Raw genomic sequence first — 16,546 nt, 5'->3', positions numbered from 1 at the left:
TCTGCCAAGGACAAATACTCCTTCCATTTGTCCTGGGCACTAGAAACAAAGCATCTTAGAAATTGTTCTAATGATTGGTTGACTCTTTCAGTCTGCCCATTAGTCTGAGGATGGAAGGCAGAAGAAAATGCCAATGAAGTCCCCAATTGACCACAGTACTCCCTCCAGAACTTAGAGACAAACTGCACCCCTCTATCAGACACAATGTTCTCTGGAACCCCATGAAGTCGTAAAATGTGATTGATGAACGAGAGATGCTAACGTACGTGCATTAGGGAGTTTCTTAAGGGGAATCAGATGGCACATTTTAGAAAATCTATCAGTTACGACCCAGATAACAGTCTTCCCTTTTGAAGATGGCAAGTCAGTGATAAAATCCATTGAAATGTGGGTCCAGGGTCTCTCAGGCAAAGGGAGAGGATGTAGAAGACCTTCAGGTAATCTACGAGAAACCTTGGACCTGGCACAGACCTCACAGGCCTCAACAAACAGTTTAGTATCTCTGGCCCAAGACGGCCACCAATAATACCGTGAGAGCAGATACTTTGTGCCAGCAATGCCCAGATGACCTGCTAAAACTGAACAGTGGGTCTCTTCAAGAACTTTGAGTCGAAGGTTGGGGGGTACAAAGAGTTTTCCCTCCGGGATGTTCCTAGGGGCTAGGGATTGTGAATCTACCACCTGGGCGGCAAGGTCAGGTTGGAGGGTGGCAACGACCACACCTGGTGCTAAAATAGTCTCAGGTTCTTCCCTGGGGGCATTGCTGGCCTCAAAGCTGCGAGACAGAGCATCCGCTCGGACATTCTTAGAACCCGGACGGAAGGTAATTTCAAAATCGAGGAGTAAGGCGCTTAGCTTTATCAAGGTATAAGAGATTTTTATGATCAGTTAAAACCCTGATCTTATGTTTAGCCCCTTCAAGGAAGTGTCTCCACTCATCAAAGGCCCATTTAATGGCCAACAACTCCCTGTTACCAATGTCATAATTACACTCAGTTTTAGAGAACTTCCTTGAAAAATAGGCTACAGGTCTAAGATTAGTGAGGGTCTCGGAACCTTGTGAGAGGACCGCTCCAACCCCCTCTTCTGAAGCATCTACCTCGATGATGAATGGCTGATCTAAATCCGGCTGAATAAGCACTGGGGCCTCAGAAAAACATTTTTTCAACTGTCCAAATGCCTGTACAGCTTCGGGACTCCAGTTCACAAGATCAGCTCCTTTTCTGGTTAAGTCAGTCAGTGGTTTAGCAATGACTGAGAAGCCTTTAATAAATTTTCTATAATAATTGGCAAATCCTAAAAATCATTGCAGGGCCTTTAGACTAGTAGGTCGTTCCCATTTCTCAATAGCAGCCACCTTCAGTGGGTCCATACAGAAGGAGTTAGGGGTGATAATGTAACCCAGAAAAAAGACCTTTTGGATCCCGAACTGGCATTTGGACAGTTTAGCGTACAGATGGTTCAATCTGAGCCATTCCATAACCTTACGAACATGACCTATGTGTGAGGCCCAATCAGGAGAGAAGATTAAAATGTCATCCAGATAAACTACTAAAAATTGCCCAAGATATTTACGGAAAACATCATTAACAAAATGTTGAAAAACTGCCGGCGCGTTGCTTAACCCAAATGGCATAACCAGATATTCAAAATGCCCTTTAGGCGTATTAAAGGCAGTTTTCCACTCGTTCCCCCACCCTTATTCTTATCAGATTGTAGGCCCCACGTAGGTCAATCTTTGAGAACCACTGGGCGCCCACAATCTGATTGAATAGATCCGGAATTAGGGGAAGGGGATGTTGGTTCTTAATGGTAATGTTGTTTAGTTCACGATAATCAATACAAGGTCTAAGACCACCATCTTTTTTCCCCACAAAAAAGAACCCAGCCCCTAAGGGAGAGCAAGAGGGACGCAAGAGAGCAAGAGTCAATCGCACAATCATAAGGTCGGTGTGGCGGTAGCACCTCCACAGCCTTCTCATCAAAGACATCAGCAAAGTCAGATAAAAACTCAGGAATTGCTCCCTCCACAGGAGAACAATCTGTGACATTCAGCGCAATACAATGAGAAGCACAATTTGGCCCCCATTTAATCGATTCCCTGTTAGACCAGTCAAACACAGGATTATGCTGGTCCAACCAGGGCAAACCCAAAATAATGTCAGAGGATAAGTTATCCATAACCAGAAAATCAAGATTTTCTTTGTGAACTGATCCAATTTGCACCTCAAGATGCGGAGTGATGTACTGGATTTTACCCCGGGCCAAAGGGGTAAAATCAGCACCAGTAATAGTTAATGGACATTTAAGCAGAAGAGGGCAAATTCCCAAGCATGACCAAAATGCAGAGCTAATAAAATTGGCAGAAGCTCCAGAATCCACATGAGCATACCCAGAAATACACTTATTACCTAAAAACAACGAGATGGGCAACATCAATTTGTTCTTATTTTCTAGAGGTACCTGTGCGCCTGAGTGACTCTCTCGACAGTCACTCAGACGCTGGAGTCTTTTCGCCGGTTGACCAGGCTTGGATGGACATTCTTTCACCCAGTGACCAGACTTGCCACAGTACAGGCAGAGATTGTGCTGTAGCCGAAGAACTCGTCGGGTCTGGGTGTCAGCAGCACCTAGTTGCATGGGGTCTTCTTGTGACAACAGAGGAACAGAAGGATTAGACTTAGGAGTAGAGTTAGGGAAAGAAAGAGATTTAGAAGCATTAGAGGCGCTCTTTTCCCCACGTCTGTCTCTGAGTCTCCTGTCAACCCTTATCGCCAATGTCATAGTCCCTTCTAACGTGTCAGGGGTAGGGTACACCACTAATAGGTCCTTAAGTTGGTCAGACAACCCCATCCTAAATTGGCACCTCAATGCTGGATCGTTCCACCCTGAAGGAACACACCACTGACGGAATTCTGCACAGTACTCCTCTACAGGTCTCTTACCCTGTCGCAGAGAAGTCAGCTGTCGCTCTGCCACAGTGGTTCTGTCTGGGTCATCATATAGTAACCCCAGGGCATCAAAAAATTGGTCCACTGAAGATAATTCAATAGAATCAGGGGGTAATGAAAAAGCCCACTCCTGCGGAGGACCCTGCAAGAGAGACATGACAATGCCGACTCTTTGGGTTTCATCTCCTGAAGAGCGGGGACGTAAACAAAAAAATAATTTGCAACCTTCCTTAAAGATCCTGAAGGCCTTCCTGTCCCCTTTAAATTTTTCGGGGAGCAGAATCGGAGGTTCCAGAGGCATTGCCGCGGTCATGGTCACTTGCCGTGGTGTGGACTCCTGCTCCTGCACCTGTTCTGCAAGATTCTGAACTAGCCTGTTCAGACCTTGCATTTGCTCAACCAGAGCTTTCACAGGATCCATGATGCGAGATGACCCGCAAAAAGAGAAAAAAAAATTTTTTTTTTTTTTTTTTTAGAGGCTGGTTATTCTGTCATGACTGGCAGGCGTAGACAAGACAAAAGACAGTGGGCCCTAGATCTGAACCCACCCACTGTCATCTGCCTACTTGCCTCAGTCGACCCTAAACGGTCGCGGAACACCACAGAGTCGGTCCCTACACTGCGTAGGTGAATATACAAAACGTAGACAGACAAACAAAACACAATGGAGGATAGTCAACGAACAGGGTCAAAACCAAACAGACAACGCAGTACAAAATCAGAAGGAGAGCGGATAGTGAAATGTCAGGCAAGAGGTCAGAACACGGGCAGAGCAATAGCAAGGGGATTAGGACAGGGAACGCTGGGAAAGGCGCAGGGGAGCTGGGACTAGAAACAACTAATAGCCAGCAGGAAACTGAGGGATCTGACTGCTTTTTATCCTGAATCAGAGACTAGGTCCCGCAGCTGATTGGACCAGCCCTGATCCCAGCACCAAGCTCAGCTGAACAGATCTAGCAGTGCAGTAACCCCTGCACTGCCAGAAGTCTGACAGGCAAGGCAGGTGTGGCTGGAAAGTAAAACACAGTTCATTCAGTGCAAACACAGACAGAAATTCAGCGCTTCCTCGGCCGCCCGGCACGGACTGAGGAGCGCAAAGTCACATTCCGAACAGGTATGTTGCGAATTAGTGTCGCAAAACTGTGACCACCATTTTTTAAGAAGATTTTTGAAGACTTCATCTGAAGCTAAAACTGCAGGGAATCTCTAAATAATGTCTGTTCCTTTAGGGTAAGAATCACGTAGGGTTAAAGTAATCGGAGAATGGTCAGATATAACCATATCATTTATGACAGAGTCATCTAGTAGGCTCAAGGCTCCCTGTGAGACTAACATATAGTCAAGTCTGGACCAAGCCATCTGAGAATGTGAGAAAAAAGAAAATTCTCTTTCTTCAGGATGAAGATGACGCCAGGAATCCACTAGATGAGTACTAGATAACAAATTTGTTAAAAATAATTCAGGAGGAGGAGAATACCTTGTCAGAGGAGTGGAACGTTTCCTATCTTCATGCGGGTGTAAAACTGTATTGAGGTCACCTCCTACTATTATTTTGGATTCACCATCTTGAAGAAGGGACGATTCTAAGTGTTGGAAAAATGGAGCTTGTCTGTTATTAGGGCCATAAACATTATATAAGCTTATATGTCCAGATGGAGTATCCAAAACCATGTGGTGAAATCTCCCTTCTGAGTCTGAGGTTTGAGAAACAATAGAGTGGACAAAATTTCTATGAATAAGAGTTAGCACACCACGCTTCCTATTTTGAGCAGGAGATCCAAAGACTTCACCTACCCAAAACCTTTTCATTCTAACATAATCTGATTCAGACAAATGAGATTCCTGTAATAACGCTACATCCGCTCCCAGTCTTCTAAGGTGTTTAAGGATTAGCACTCTTTTGGAAGGAGAGCGCAAACCTTTTACATTCCAAGAAACGATTTTCATAAAAGCCAGGAGCGGATGAAGTGATAAGAGGAAGGCACCCCAAGAGCACACAGCAGTAGTAGGGATAAGAAAAATATAGATGAGAGATTCATGTTACAATTACACCTGAGAGCATAAAAATACATAATATATACAGAGAGCAGTATAGCAATAATATTGCAATATATCTAAATCTTACAACTAAATAGGCGAAAGAAAGTTGGTATAAGACTTCAATTTTTTCACACAGAAACATACGGAGTATTCGCTGACTCCGAGCGGGCATATAGCCTGGTGAGAAAATAGAAAGATACAAGAAAAAGAAGAAATATAAAACAAATAGTAACATGGCGAGAAAACGTAACTCGCTAATATCAATAATACTACATAGCAATATCTCTTCCTATACATTTTCCTATTCAAGCAGGATTTGTACAAGTAAACAAATGCCATGACTAATTTGGTAAAGGAAAACTCTTTCTTTAAGGTGAAACGTTAGGAAGTCATAGTAGAATAGGAGGAGCATAAGTAAAGGGAGAAAATGATGGAATATAAAGGAATAGGAGATATAAATAAATATCTGAAGTAAGATGATGACTCATGTTAGTCAGTATAGTTCATCACTCCATATCTGCTGAAGGAGATGTAGGACTATCAAGACGTTGTCTCTTGTTCTTATCCCCAGGAGGAGTAGCAGAAGTCGGGTCTCTCAAATTCTCTAAGAGAGACGAAGCTTCTTCAGGAGTCTGGTATACACTGGTAGATCCATCTGATTTGAAGACTTTTAGAATAGCAGGGAAGAGGAGTGCAAATCTAATTTGCTAATGTACTAGAGCCGTACATATTGGTGCAAATGCTTTTCGCTTTTGGACTACTGTAGCAGAATAGTCATTGAATATCAGAATTTTGTGACCTCTTATAAGAACTTCAGTTTTCATTTTCCTAAACGCCTGTAAAATAGCAGCTTTATCTGCATAATTAAAGGGGTTGTCCGGCGATAAAAAATTATTCACAGAATAACACACATTACAAAGTTATACAACTTTGTAATGTATGTTATGTCTGTGAATGGCCCCCTTCCCCGTGTTTCCCCCCACCCACGCTAGACCCGGAAGTGTGGTGCATTATACTCACCGCATGTCGTGTCGTCCACGGTCTCCGATCGTCAGCAGTGACGTCTTCTTCGTGAGTCCGGCGGATCTTCCCGAGTGCTGGCCGCCCTCTGCAGCGTCATCCGAAGCTCAGCCGCGATTGGCTGAGCATAACTGTGCTCAGCCAATCGCGGCTGAGCGGCTGATGACGCGGCCACGTCATCAGCTGCTCAGCCGCGATTGGCTGAGCACAGTTATGCTCAGCCAATCGCGGCTGAGCTTCGGATGACGCTGCAGAGGGCGGCCAGCACTCGGGAAGATCCGCTGGCCTCCCGAAGAAGACGTCACTGCTGAGGATCGGAGACCGTGGTCGGCACGTGACAGGTAATGTATAGCGCACCACACTTCCGGGTACACGGGTGGGGGTGGTGGGACACGGGGAAGGGGGCCATTCACAGACATAACATACATTACAAAGTTGTATAACTTTGTAATGTGTGTTATTCTGTGAATAATTTTTTTCGCCGGATAACCCCTTTAAGATATTTGACTATCACTTGTCTCGGTTTGTTAGTAGTCGCCTTTTTGGAAGGGGTTAAAGTGTTTGCTGGAGGGCCTATACGATGTGCCCTTTCTACTTGACAAGAGCCTTGTAAACCTAGGGTCTGTGGTAATTCTGAGGTACAGATGATGGATAATTGTGACAATGCTATGCTTTCAGGCAGACCTATTATGCCAAGGTTACTCCGTCTTAATCTATTTTCTAGATCATCTGTCTTGTCCCTTAATGTTTCTGTAAGTTTCATAGTTGTTTGTAGCTTAGATTTAGTCATGGCTAGTTCATCCTCCACTAAGCCTAGGCGCTCTTCTAATTCATGTATTTGGGAGGTATGATGAGAAATGTCTCCCTGTATAGCAGATAGTGAGGTCATTATAGTGGCTTCCAAGGAAGCAGTAATGTCTGGTATTATTATTTTGGCCACTTCTATGGCTAGTGATTTACAGGAAATGGACAGTCCAGGAATAAAAGATTCAGTGTTGGGGTCATTTGTGACCATTTCAGAAGAAGCAGGAGGTGAATGATTTATATTTGTGTCTCCTGAGGTGATGTGCTGCGCTGCTGTGTGAGGAGACACAGCCATCTTGGATTTTGTTTTCTCCCTCTGTGGGAGAGGTATAGAGGAAGAGGGGGCTCTGTGTTGCTTCCCAGCATGCTGCTGTTGTTTCTCCATGTCCCTAACGGGTAGAGGAGTATGTCCGGTGCTCTGGTATTTACCGTGGTAACGGGTAACAGCTGGGAGCAGAGTCTATAGCGAGTTACTGTGGGAGCTCCTTCACAGTGCTGCCATCCTGTGGGCGCTGGAACTGGAAGTCATTATTTATTTATTTTTTTTTGCAGAAATCAGTAGTATAAGCGAATAAGCGACTTATTTTTTTTTTAAGAAACTCTGTAATAGGTTTTATTAGGCAAAAAAAGCCTCATTCTGTACTCACTTATCTGTGCATTATCAGGCAAATCCGTCTTTATTACAGAGAAGCCAGTGAAGACGGGTTCTGCTGTGTCCATTATATCCTATAGAGGGGGGAGGGGCCGAGGGAGATGAGTGAGCAGTGAGAAGAGACAGGAAGGTCAGCTGTTTGTAGACTCTCTGGGCACCTAAAACGCTGGATTCAGGGGTCAGAAAGGTCAGTGCTTATCTAGGAACTTGCTGAGAGAAGACTGCAGGGTGTTGTGCTGTGCAGGACTGCTCTGTGCTCACCAACTCCTCTCAGCCCCTCCCCTCTCCATAGAGCATAATGGACACAGAAATCCTGCTTCTTCTGAAGCAGTCATGTCAAACTCTGGCCCGCAGGTCAAATCTGGCCCGTGTTGCCATTATTTTTGGCCCGCCAGGCAATTCAGAAATTGAATTACATCTGGCCCATCATGGCTTTTATATAAGAGACTATGGGGGAGGGCTAACTACTATATGAGACTATGGGGAAGAGCTGGCCACTATATGAGATTACTGGGGAGGACTAGCTACTATATAAGAGACTATGGGGGAGGGCTGGCTACTATATGAGATTACTGGGGCGGGCCGGCCACTATATAAGAGACTAGGGGGGAGGGCTGGCTACTATATGAGATTACTGGGGTGGGCTGGCTACTATATAAGAGACTATGGGGGAGGACTGGCTACTATATGAGATTACTGGGGTGGGCTGGCTACTATATGAGACTATTGGGGTTGGCTGGCTACTATATGAGACTATGGGGCTGGGTTGGCTACTATATAAGAGGATATTGGGAGGGCTGGCTACTATATAAGACTATGTGGAAGAATTGACTATTATATGAGATTATTGAGGAGGGCTGGTTACTATATGAGACTACTGCGGAGGGCTGGTTACTATATGAGACTACTGCGGAGGGCTACAATAGGAGACTATGGGGGAGGGCTGCCTACTATATAAGACTATTGGGGAGGGCTGGCTACTATATGAGACTATTCGGGAAGGCTGGCTACTATATGGGACACTTGGGAGGGCTGGCTAATATGTGGGGCAATTTTGGTTGGGTTGGCTACAACATAGGGTAATATTTGGGGGGTTAGCTTTTATATGGGTTGGGGTTTAATCATATCATAGCAATTTATCATGTCATTTATCATAGTGCACGGGGCTGGGAGACGCACACCACTGACAGTGCCAGGACCGGCGCATTCGCACTTCAATAATTATCATGGTTGGCCCATGACTTTGTCAGATTTTTAATTTTGGTCCACTGTGTATTTGAGTTTGACACCCCTGTTCTGAAGTGAGGGGGAAGCTGGGAGATTGCTTTTTTAGTACAGAAGGAAACTCTTTTGGTAAATAAAACCTATTACGGAGTTTCTTAAAATCGCTTGTACTATAGATATCTATTGTTTTTAGAAAAATGACCCTGAAATGACAATTATGCTTTAACCCTTTAACGACATGTATGCCCCACCGGGGTCCCGGGCTATGGAGCAGGCTTAGGAGCTGAGCCCGCTCCTTAGCGGGTGAGGACCGGCTGCTATCAGCAGCCGGGCCCTCACACTCAATGACGGGCTGCCGCAATCGCGCGGCTGCCTGCCATTAACACCTTAAACGCCGCTGTGTTTACGTGTAAGTGACCGTAGCATCTCCGGTCACTTACCGATCGGGACCCCCGCAGCGTCTCTACGAGGGTCCCGATCACATGGCCTGACTGCCGGAGGTCTCTTAGATTCCTCCGTGCAGTCAGGTCTTCAATCTTCTGATATATTCTGCCACAGGCCACAGGCAGGCTCTTTCAGAAGATCGCAGATAACACTGATCCTTGATATGCTATGGCATAGCAGTGATCAGTGTTACTGATCTAATGTAATAATATAAAAGTCCCCTAAAGGGACTACAAAAGTGTAAAAAAAAAAAACAATAAAAGTTTTTAAAAATGTCCTGAAGCCTCTCCCCCAATAAAAGTGAAAATCACCCCCTTCCCATTTTATACATAAAACACATAAAAAAATAAAGTTAATTAACATTACCGTAGCGTTGCGTAATCGTCCGATCTATTAAAATAAAACAATATTGTTCCCGCACAGTGAACAGCGTGAACGAAAAGTCGTAAAAAAACGCAGATTGCTTTTTTTTTTTTTTTTTTTTTACATTTTACGTATAAAAATTTTTATTAAGAAGCGATCAATGCGCCTGATCTAGAAAAAAATGTTACTAATAAAAACTACAGATCATGGCACAAAAAATGATGCCCCATAAAATAAAAGCGCTATAAAAGAAGATTTACTGCAAATAAAAATAGTAAAACATTAGAAACCTTTTCTTTTCATTTTCCAAACTGACTTAAATAAGTCCACCTCAAAGTCCGGTAAATCAAAAGTCTTGTGTTACAAAAATGTCAGAAAAGACAATGTTAAGGCCAATTACACAAGCCGATCTGGGGAAGCAAGCAAGCACCGACCTGTCAGATCAGCACTTGCTTGCTCCTCTTTCCCAGCGGTAATACATACACCGACAGCAAGCAGGTAAGTGTGGAGGGGCCGCGGGGAGCTGTAGGAGGGTCTCCCCAGATGATCTTTAGTCCACAGGAGATAGTGGCGGTCTGCTGCCTCCGCTCCTATTACGTGGAGTGACGGCCAGCAGACCATCGTGTCAGGAATGTGCAGTAGCCTGGAGTGAACTGGGCCTGGTGTTTGCTTTTGTGTGCCACACCCGATTGCTTCTTAACTTCCGTCAATTCAGTAGTTAAGCTGAGTTCTGCTGGACTTGATTATGCAGCTGAGTAGTCTGTGTGATTGACTGGTTTCTCTGCCTGTCTGCAACCTGGAAGATCAAAGCGCCGGTCCAATGGGTATCCGGACTGGGCTCTTGGTCCGCATAAAAGAAAGCTGAGGCATTCTCCCAGGGCTGGCTATTTAGGTTTCATACCCTGGTCCCAGCTCCTTCTGTCTATTCCTGCAATCCCTGTCCTAACTCCTTCTGTTTGCTCGACTTTGTTACCTGACTTCTGGCTTGACTTTTGACTTTGTTACTTGATTCTGAACTACGCTGCCCTTTTGGTTCTGACCTTGCCTGTTTGACTATCCCATATTGTGTTTGTCTGTATTGTTCTGTGTGCACGTATCTAGCACAGGGAACGTCTTCGTGGTTGTCCACGGCCGCCTGGGGCCGGTTGAGGCAAGTAGGTAGGGGCAGTTGGTGGGTTCAGCATTAGGGCTCACTGTCGTGTCTTGTCCCTGCTTCCCTTTTCCTGACACATCGTTATCGTAATTCTTTATTGGACATCGTGGGGATCAGTCAACATCGTGGATGTCAGCTGATCATTGCTTTTTAACACTAGATATTAGCTATCAGTAACAATTTCACCTTTGGCTTCCGGCAATGCATCTTATACTAGAGTATGAGTCAGTCTTTATTAATCATTGCTTCTCCTCTTTTGTTTTCTTTTCTGTTGTTGTTGTTGTTTTTTTTGTAATTATTACAGTCAAAAACATGTCCCATGTCAAACTCCATCTTATCTCTCAGGAATTCATTACGTTTGGTTTCTTTAGTCTCCATCTGTGTAATAATCAGCTTTTTATTTAACTTTTTCAGAACCTAGCGAATAAGGGTAAGTAACCTAGCTTTTGCTTTGCACAAGTCTGTTATAGTTTTGGCACAGTGTACTTTTTAGGTTTGGAAATTGTAAAGCAGAAAGTGGTGATGCGATCAGCCCTGCACACATTACTGTCCCCAGACAGGTAGCTGCGGTCATTAACCCTTGATCGCTATGCATCGCGGTGTTTAAGGAAGTCAGTGACAGGATAAGCACCTGTCACTTGACTAATTGTGACCCCCGTAGCATTGCCGATCACTTATACTGACAGGTAGGGGTAAGGCACTTACCTCTGTCCTGTCAAATCAGCAATCTATGCATAGATTCTGCTCTATATAATAATTGCATATTTAACTGTAAAAAAAAAAAGAAAAAGTTTACAAAAAGTGTAAAAGAAATAAAAAAAACCCTTATAAAATAAACCCCAATAACAGTTTAAACTACCTCCTTTCCCATTATAAAAATATGTAAAAAAAAATAAATAACCATATCATATATTGTAGCGTGTGGTATTGCAAGATCTATTAAAATATAACAATATTGTTCCCACACGGTGAATGGAGTAAATGAAAAGAGGAAAAAAAAACACAAGGATTGCTGTTTTTTTTTAAATTATGTATCAGAAAGAAATTTATAAAAAGCGTTCAAATTTTTTCTTTTACACCAATATGATAAAAATGAAAACTATAGATCATGGTGTAAAAAATGACACACCAACCAGCAATGTAGGTCGAAAATGGTTTTCACAAGGCAAGGAGGAACATTGGTTCAGTTTGACCTGGACATCTATACATCAATGACCTTCGGTCTTCAAAGGATTAATCTCTACCCTCACGTCAAGGAAATCAAGACACCGCTCTCCAAAAACTGCCGTAAACTGCATGCTTATTTTATTTCTTTGATTTAATTATTGCACAAAATACTGAAACTGTTTTTCTGTTCCCAACCAGTCAGTGAATTAATGCACAAAAAAGCTGAGGTAGGTAACAATATATTGCACAAAATGGTTGTCCAGAGTTAGGGTCCTTTTACACGTACAGATAAATCCCTTAAGCGCTCATTTAGTGAATGACAAGCAATGACTCTTTTCTTTTAAACGCTACAAAAAGTTGTTAATACTATCGTAATTAGGGACATAATTGCGCTTGTATATATACTGTGAATGATTGTAATTGCGTTCATATCTATATATTAGGAACGATGAGTGTTTACACAGAATGACTTGCAAATGATCAAGAATGATTCAAGATCACTCAAAAGATGCCATCAACAACATATTAAAAAATTTTGTTCGTTGTTTGATTGTTGCTGCGTTTATACCAAAACCTTTGGATAGCTGCTTTTAATCCAAGATCTGTCTTGGGGTCTGTTCGGCAGGTGATGCAGTTATTGTCCTAAAAAACAACTTTTAAACTTGCAGCCCTGTGTCAAATTCGTGTAGCCTACAGTGTCTGTGTCCTAAGCCTGCACCACCTCTCCATTCCTCCTCCCCACCCTCTTCATCATAAGGAACGCCCCGGACAGGATTTCTCCTATTCATCACTTATCTGAACACTGCACATGTGGCTTAATGATCCAACACATGTGCAGTGTTCAGACAAATGATGAATAGGAGAAATCCTGCTTTGAGCATTCCTAATCATGAGGAGGGCGGGGAGGAGGAAAGCAGAGGCGGTGAAGGCCTAGGGCGCAGACACTCTAGGCCATGCCAATTTGACACAGTGATGAAAGTTTAAAAGTTGTTTTTTAGGACATTTGCCGTACTAACCCAAGGCCAGATCTTGGATTAAAAGCAGCTATCCAGATGTTAGATAGAAGTCATTGAAAGTTTATGATATGCCTTAAACAATGCATTTTTTGGGGGTGGTGTTTTTCTCTCCTCTTTGGTATTTTTATTTTTTTGGGCCGTTTTTCTAAAACGCAGCATGCTAAGGTTGGGACTTCTCTTTTTGTATAGACTCCATGGGATTGTTCTGGCTACCTTGAAAAACGGCCATGTGATGGCAGAGGAAAAAAAGTTCTGCACACAAAAATGGCTAAACCACAAAAAAGATATATCACGCATGAAAATGCCAGCAAAAAAAAAAAAAAAAAAAAACGCATGAAAAAACACATTGGCAGTTTTTCTGCCGTTTTTTTTGGAGGTCTGAAAAATGCCACACAAAAAGGATGTGTGAGGGCACCGTAAGGGAGATGAGCACAGATCAGTTTTGCTTTGTACGAAGCAAAACAAATCTCATTTCCGTCTTCAGACAATGCATCTTCAGATATACTAGAGTACGAATAAACTGCAATAATCACTGCTCCTCCTCTTTGGTTTACCTCTTATCTGTTGTTTTTCTTTGTTTTTTTTTACTATTTCTGCAATCAAAAACACGTCATGTGTCAAAGTCCAGTCATGTTCAGTTTCCTTAGTCTTAATCGGTGTATTAATCAGCTTTTTATCCAACTTTTTCAGGATATTGAAAAATTGCTTATGAGCCATGGTACGTAATTTAGTTTTTGTTTGCACAATTCTGTTGTGGTTTTGGCATATTTTACTTCGTTTCTCATTGAAATCAGATTCATAAGTGTCAATGAGTGTTACTTTCTTTCAGGCATGCAAAAACAAAAGTGAAAAGTTTAGTTTTTTTGCCCTTGCATTCTAAAATTCATAGCTCATTTTTCAAAAAAAAAGTCAAAAAAGTCATATTATATATTTTTTTTAAACTAAATTTACTTTGTAATGACACATTTTATTTTACCATAAGATGCAAAGCCAGATGTAAAAAAAAATTCTTTGTGAGGTAAAATTGAAAAAAATATGCATTTTTGGCCATTTTGGATTATTTTTACGCAAAGCAATTTACATCTAAACTGACACATTATCTTCAATCTTGTTACAATTACAAAAAGTATCCAATTGATATAGGTTTTATTTAATTTTCCAACTAAAAAAAAAATGAAAACATTTTCCAAAAAATAAATAGGCCTAAAAACATCTCAGACATCGGCTATATTTAAAGGAAAATGCAAAACATGACTTAGGGCCCGAAATCTTAGGCCTTGGAATCGGTGCCGAACTTCCGTGCGGAACCCCTGCACGTGGAATTGTGAATTCTTTGAGCTGAGAGGCGCGGAAAGTGGGGGCACACAAACCTTCCCATTTAAACAAATAGCAGACAGGATTCAGTGCCAATTAAAGGTATTGTTGTGATGGATTCTATACTTACAGATTAAGGTTATGTTCACACAACGTAAGTAAATTGTTAATCACGGCCGTTGCCGATTTGCAACACGGCCATGATTTATCCTTTACCCACATTGTGCTGCAGGCCAAGGGAATGCTGGCCGTAGTGTATACACATAGGGGGACATTTATTAAGTCCGGCGTTTTTTACGTCGGACCTATAAATGTCCCCGCATCTCCGGCGCTACGGGGATTTATGTAGAGGCGGACTGCCTCTACATAAATCCCGTACGCTCTGGTGCGCACGGCCGAAAACCTACGCCCCCTCCACAACCCCTCCCCGCCCCCCGGCATACCCGGCGGAAAGTGCTGATTTGCGAATATTTTATTCACAAATCGGCCATTTCCGAATAAAAAAAATACGCAAATCGACAATTTCCGCCAAAAAAAGCCCTGTACGCCGGTAAATACATGTCCCCCATAGTATACACTTCAGCCGGGACCCCTAGCATCGCCGCAAAAAACTGACTTGTCCGTTTTCTCCTTACGCTATTCAATGAATAGTGGCCGCAGAAAACTTGTCAGTGCACACTATGGAGCGTGCGGCTCTGGCAGAGCAGAAGCAAATTCGGATGCGGGTGCACACTGATGCGCCCGCATCCGAATTCAACTGCATTGAAGATCATCCGGACGGTCCTGCTACTGCCCGGGATGATCTTCTCTGAGACCAGCCGTTCCTAGACCTAGACGGCTGGGTCACGGAACAGCCAGTGTCTTATGCCATGTGAACATGGCCTAAGGGCCCTATTCCACCAGACAATTATCGTTCAGATTATCGTTAAATTGTTCGAATCTAAACGATAATCGTTCGGTTGAAATGCAGTTAACGATTAACGACCGAACGAGAAATCGTTGATCGCTTTATAAGACCTGGACCTATTTTTATCGTTGCTCGTTCGCAAAACGTTCGCAAATCGTTCGCATTGAATAAGACATCGTTCGATCGTTCGCAATAGATACGAACGCAATAGCGAATAAATAGCGAAGAAAAAACTATCGCAATTACGATCAAAAGTGTCGATTATCGTTCCATGGAAATTAGTGAACATTTTCAGGTCTTTCGCAATAGCGGTGGTTTGAGATAGTTAATCGTTAACGATTATGCAAACGATAATCAACCGGTGGAATAGGGCCCTTAGTTGTTATGTTGTTGTTTATAAATCCTATCATTTGCTATCAGCAGATAATTCCGTGGATTCTATCTTTGGAGAAGACGCTCAGCCGATTTCCTTAGGTAATTTTCATCTGTTTTGTTAATTCTATGTAATCTTAGAATTGTCCATATAGGACCACTTTTTTGTTATCTTTTATATTTAGAGTGATAACTTGTATAGTGAAGCAGAGCATTAGATGTAGTAGGTTTCCGATAGCTTGTGGTTTTTATAGTACCTTTGTCTATTGACACCAGAACATCAAGGAAAATTTCTGAAATTCACTTGGGGTACCGTTCCATACCACAAAGATGTTGTCAAAAAACCCGTGGTAGACTGTCAACATCTCTGCAAATGGATTTAGGGTGGGTTCACACATACCGGAATCGCAGTGGATTTCACACTGCAAGGTCCACAGCCAAACCCACTGTGATTTCCGGTACTGTCAGTTTGTATGGGTTTACATAATCGCAACAGATCTTTCATTCCGTTGCGAGTATGTAAACCCCGCCTCCTTAACCTACTGCTGCCCGGTGAATACTTTAACCGTCCACATTCTTGCCTGCTTCTGGGGCTCCCGCCTCCCTGATATCCCGCTCAGCCAATCTGTGGCTGTGTCGGGACAGCGCACTTACGAGGGTTTACATACTCACAGCTAGAGATGAGCGAACCAGGTTCGGGTTCGAGTCCATCCGAACCCGAACGTTCAGCATTTGATTAGCCGGGGCTGCTGAACTTGGATAAAGCTCTAAGGTTGTCTGGAAAACATGGATACAGCCAATGACTATATCCATGTTTTCCACATAGCCTTAGGGCTTTATCCAACTTCAGCAGCCACCGCTAATCACATGCCGAACGAGCGGGTTCGGATGGACTCCAGCTGCTCCAGGTTCACTCATCTCTACTCACAGCGAAATGAAAGATTTGCTGCAAGTATTTAAACCCATACAAAATGACAGTAGCGGGAATCGCAACATATATGACATCCACTGTTATTCCAGTAAACATTAGTCTACCCTTAGGGCAGCTTCACACAGGACGGATCACTGGGAAATCTTGCTGTGATTTTTGCAGCAAGATCCGTTTAGGTCCTGTCGGGT

At 43.0% G+C, this 16,546-nt stretch overlaps 1 protein-coding gene across 1 annotated transcript in view; it reads left to right on the top strand.

Annotated features, from left to right (window-relative positions):
- LOC138797813 (uncharacterized) overlaps positions 1 to 16,546 on the top strand; it is a 47,724-nt gene that overhangs the window by 15,083 nt on the left and 16,095 nt on the right. Inside the window, exons 4-7 of the mRNA XM_069978489.1 lie at positions 11,066 to 11,081; positions 12,017 to 12,045; positions 13,525 to 13,552; positions 15,476 to 15,529. Of these exons, the coding sequence (XP_069834590.1) occupies positions 12,028 to 12,045; positions 13,525 to 13,552; positions 15,476 to 15,529 (100 nt within the window). The 5' untranslated portion in view covers positions 11,066 to 11,081; positions 12,017 to 12,027. The remainder of the gene's footprint in view (positions 1 to 11,065; positions 11,082 to 12,016; positions 12,046 to 13,524; positions 13,553 to 15,475; positions 15,530 to 16,546) is intronic.

The sequence above is a fragment of the Dendropsophus ebraccatus genome, chromosome 7, assembly GCF_027789765.1.
Source record: "Dendropsophus ebraccatus isolate aDenEbr1 chromosome 7, aDenEbr1.pat, whole genome shotgun sequence".
Classification (NCBI taxonomy): Eukaryota; Metazoa; Chordata; class Amphibia; order Anura; family Hylidae; genus Dendropsophus; species Dendropsophus ebraccatus.
Note: the sequence above shows the minus strand (reverse complement) of the source record. Positions and strands in the feature narration are given on the sequence as shown.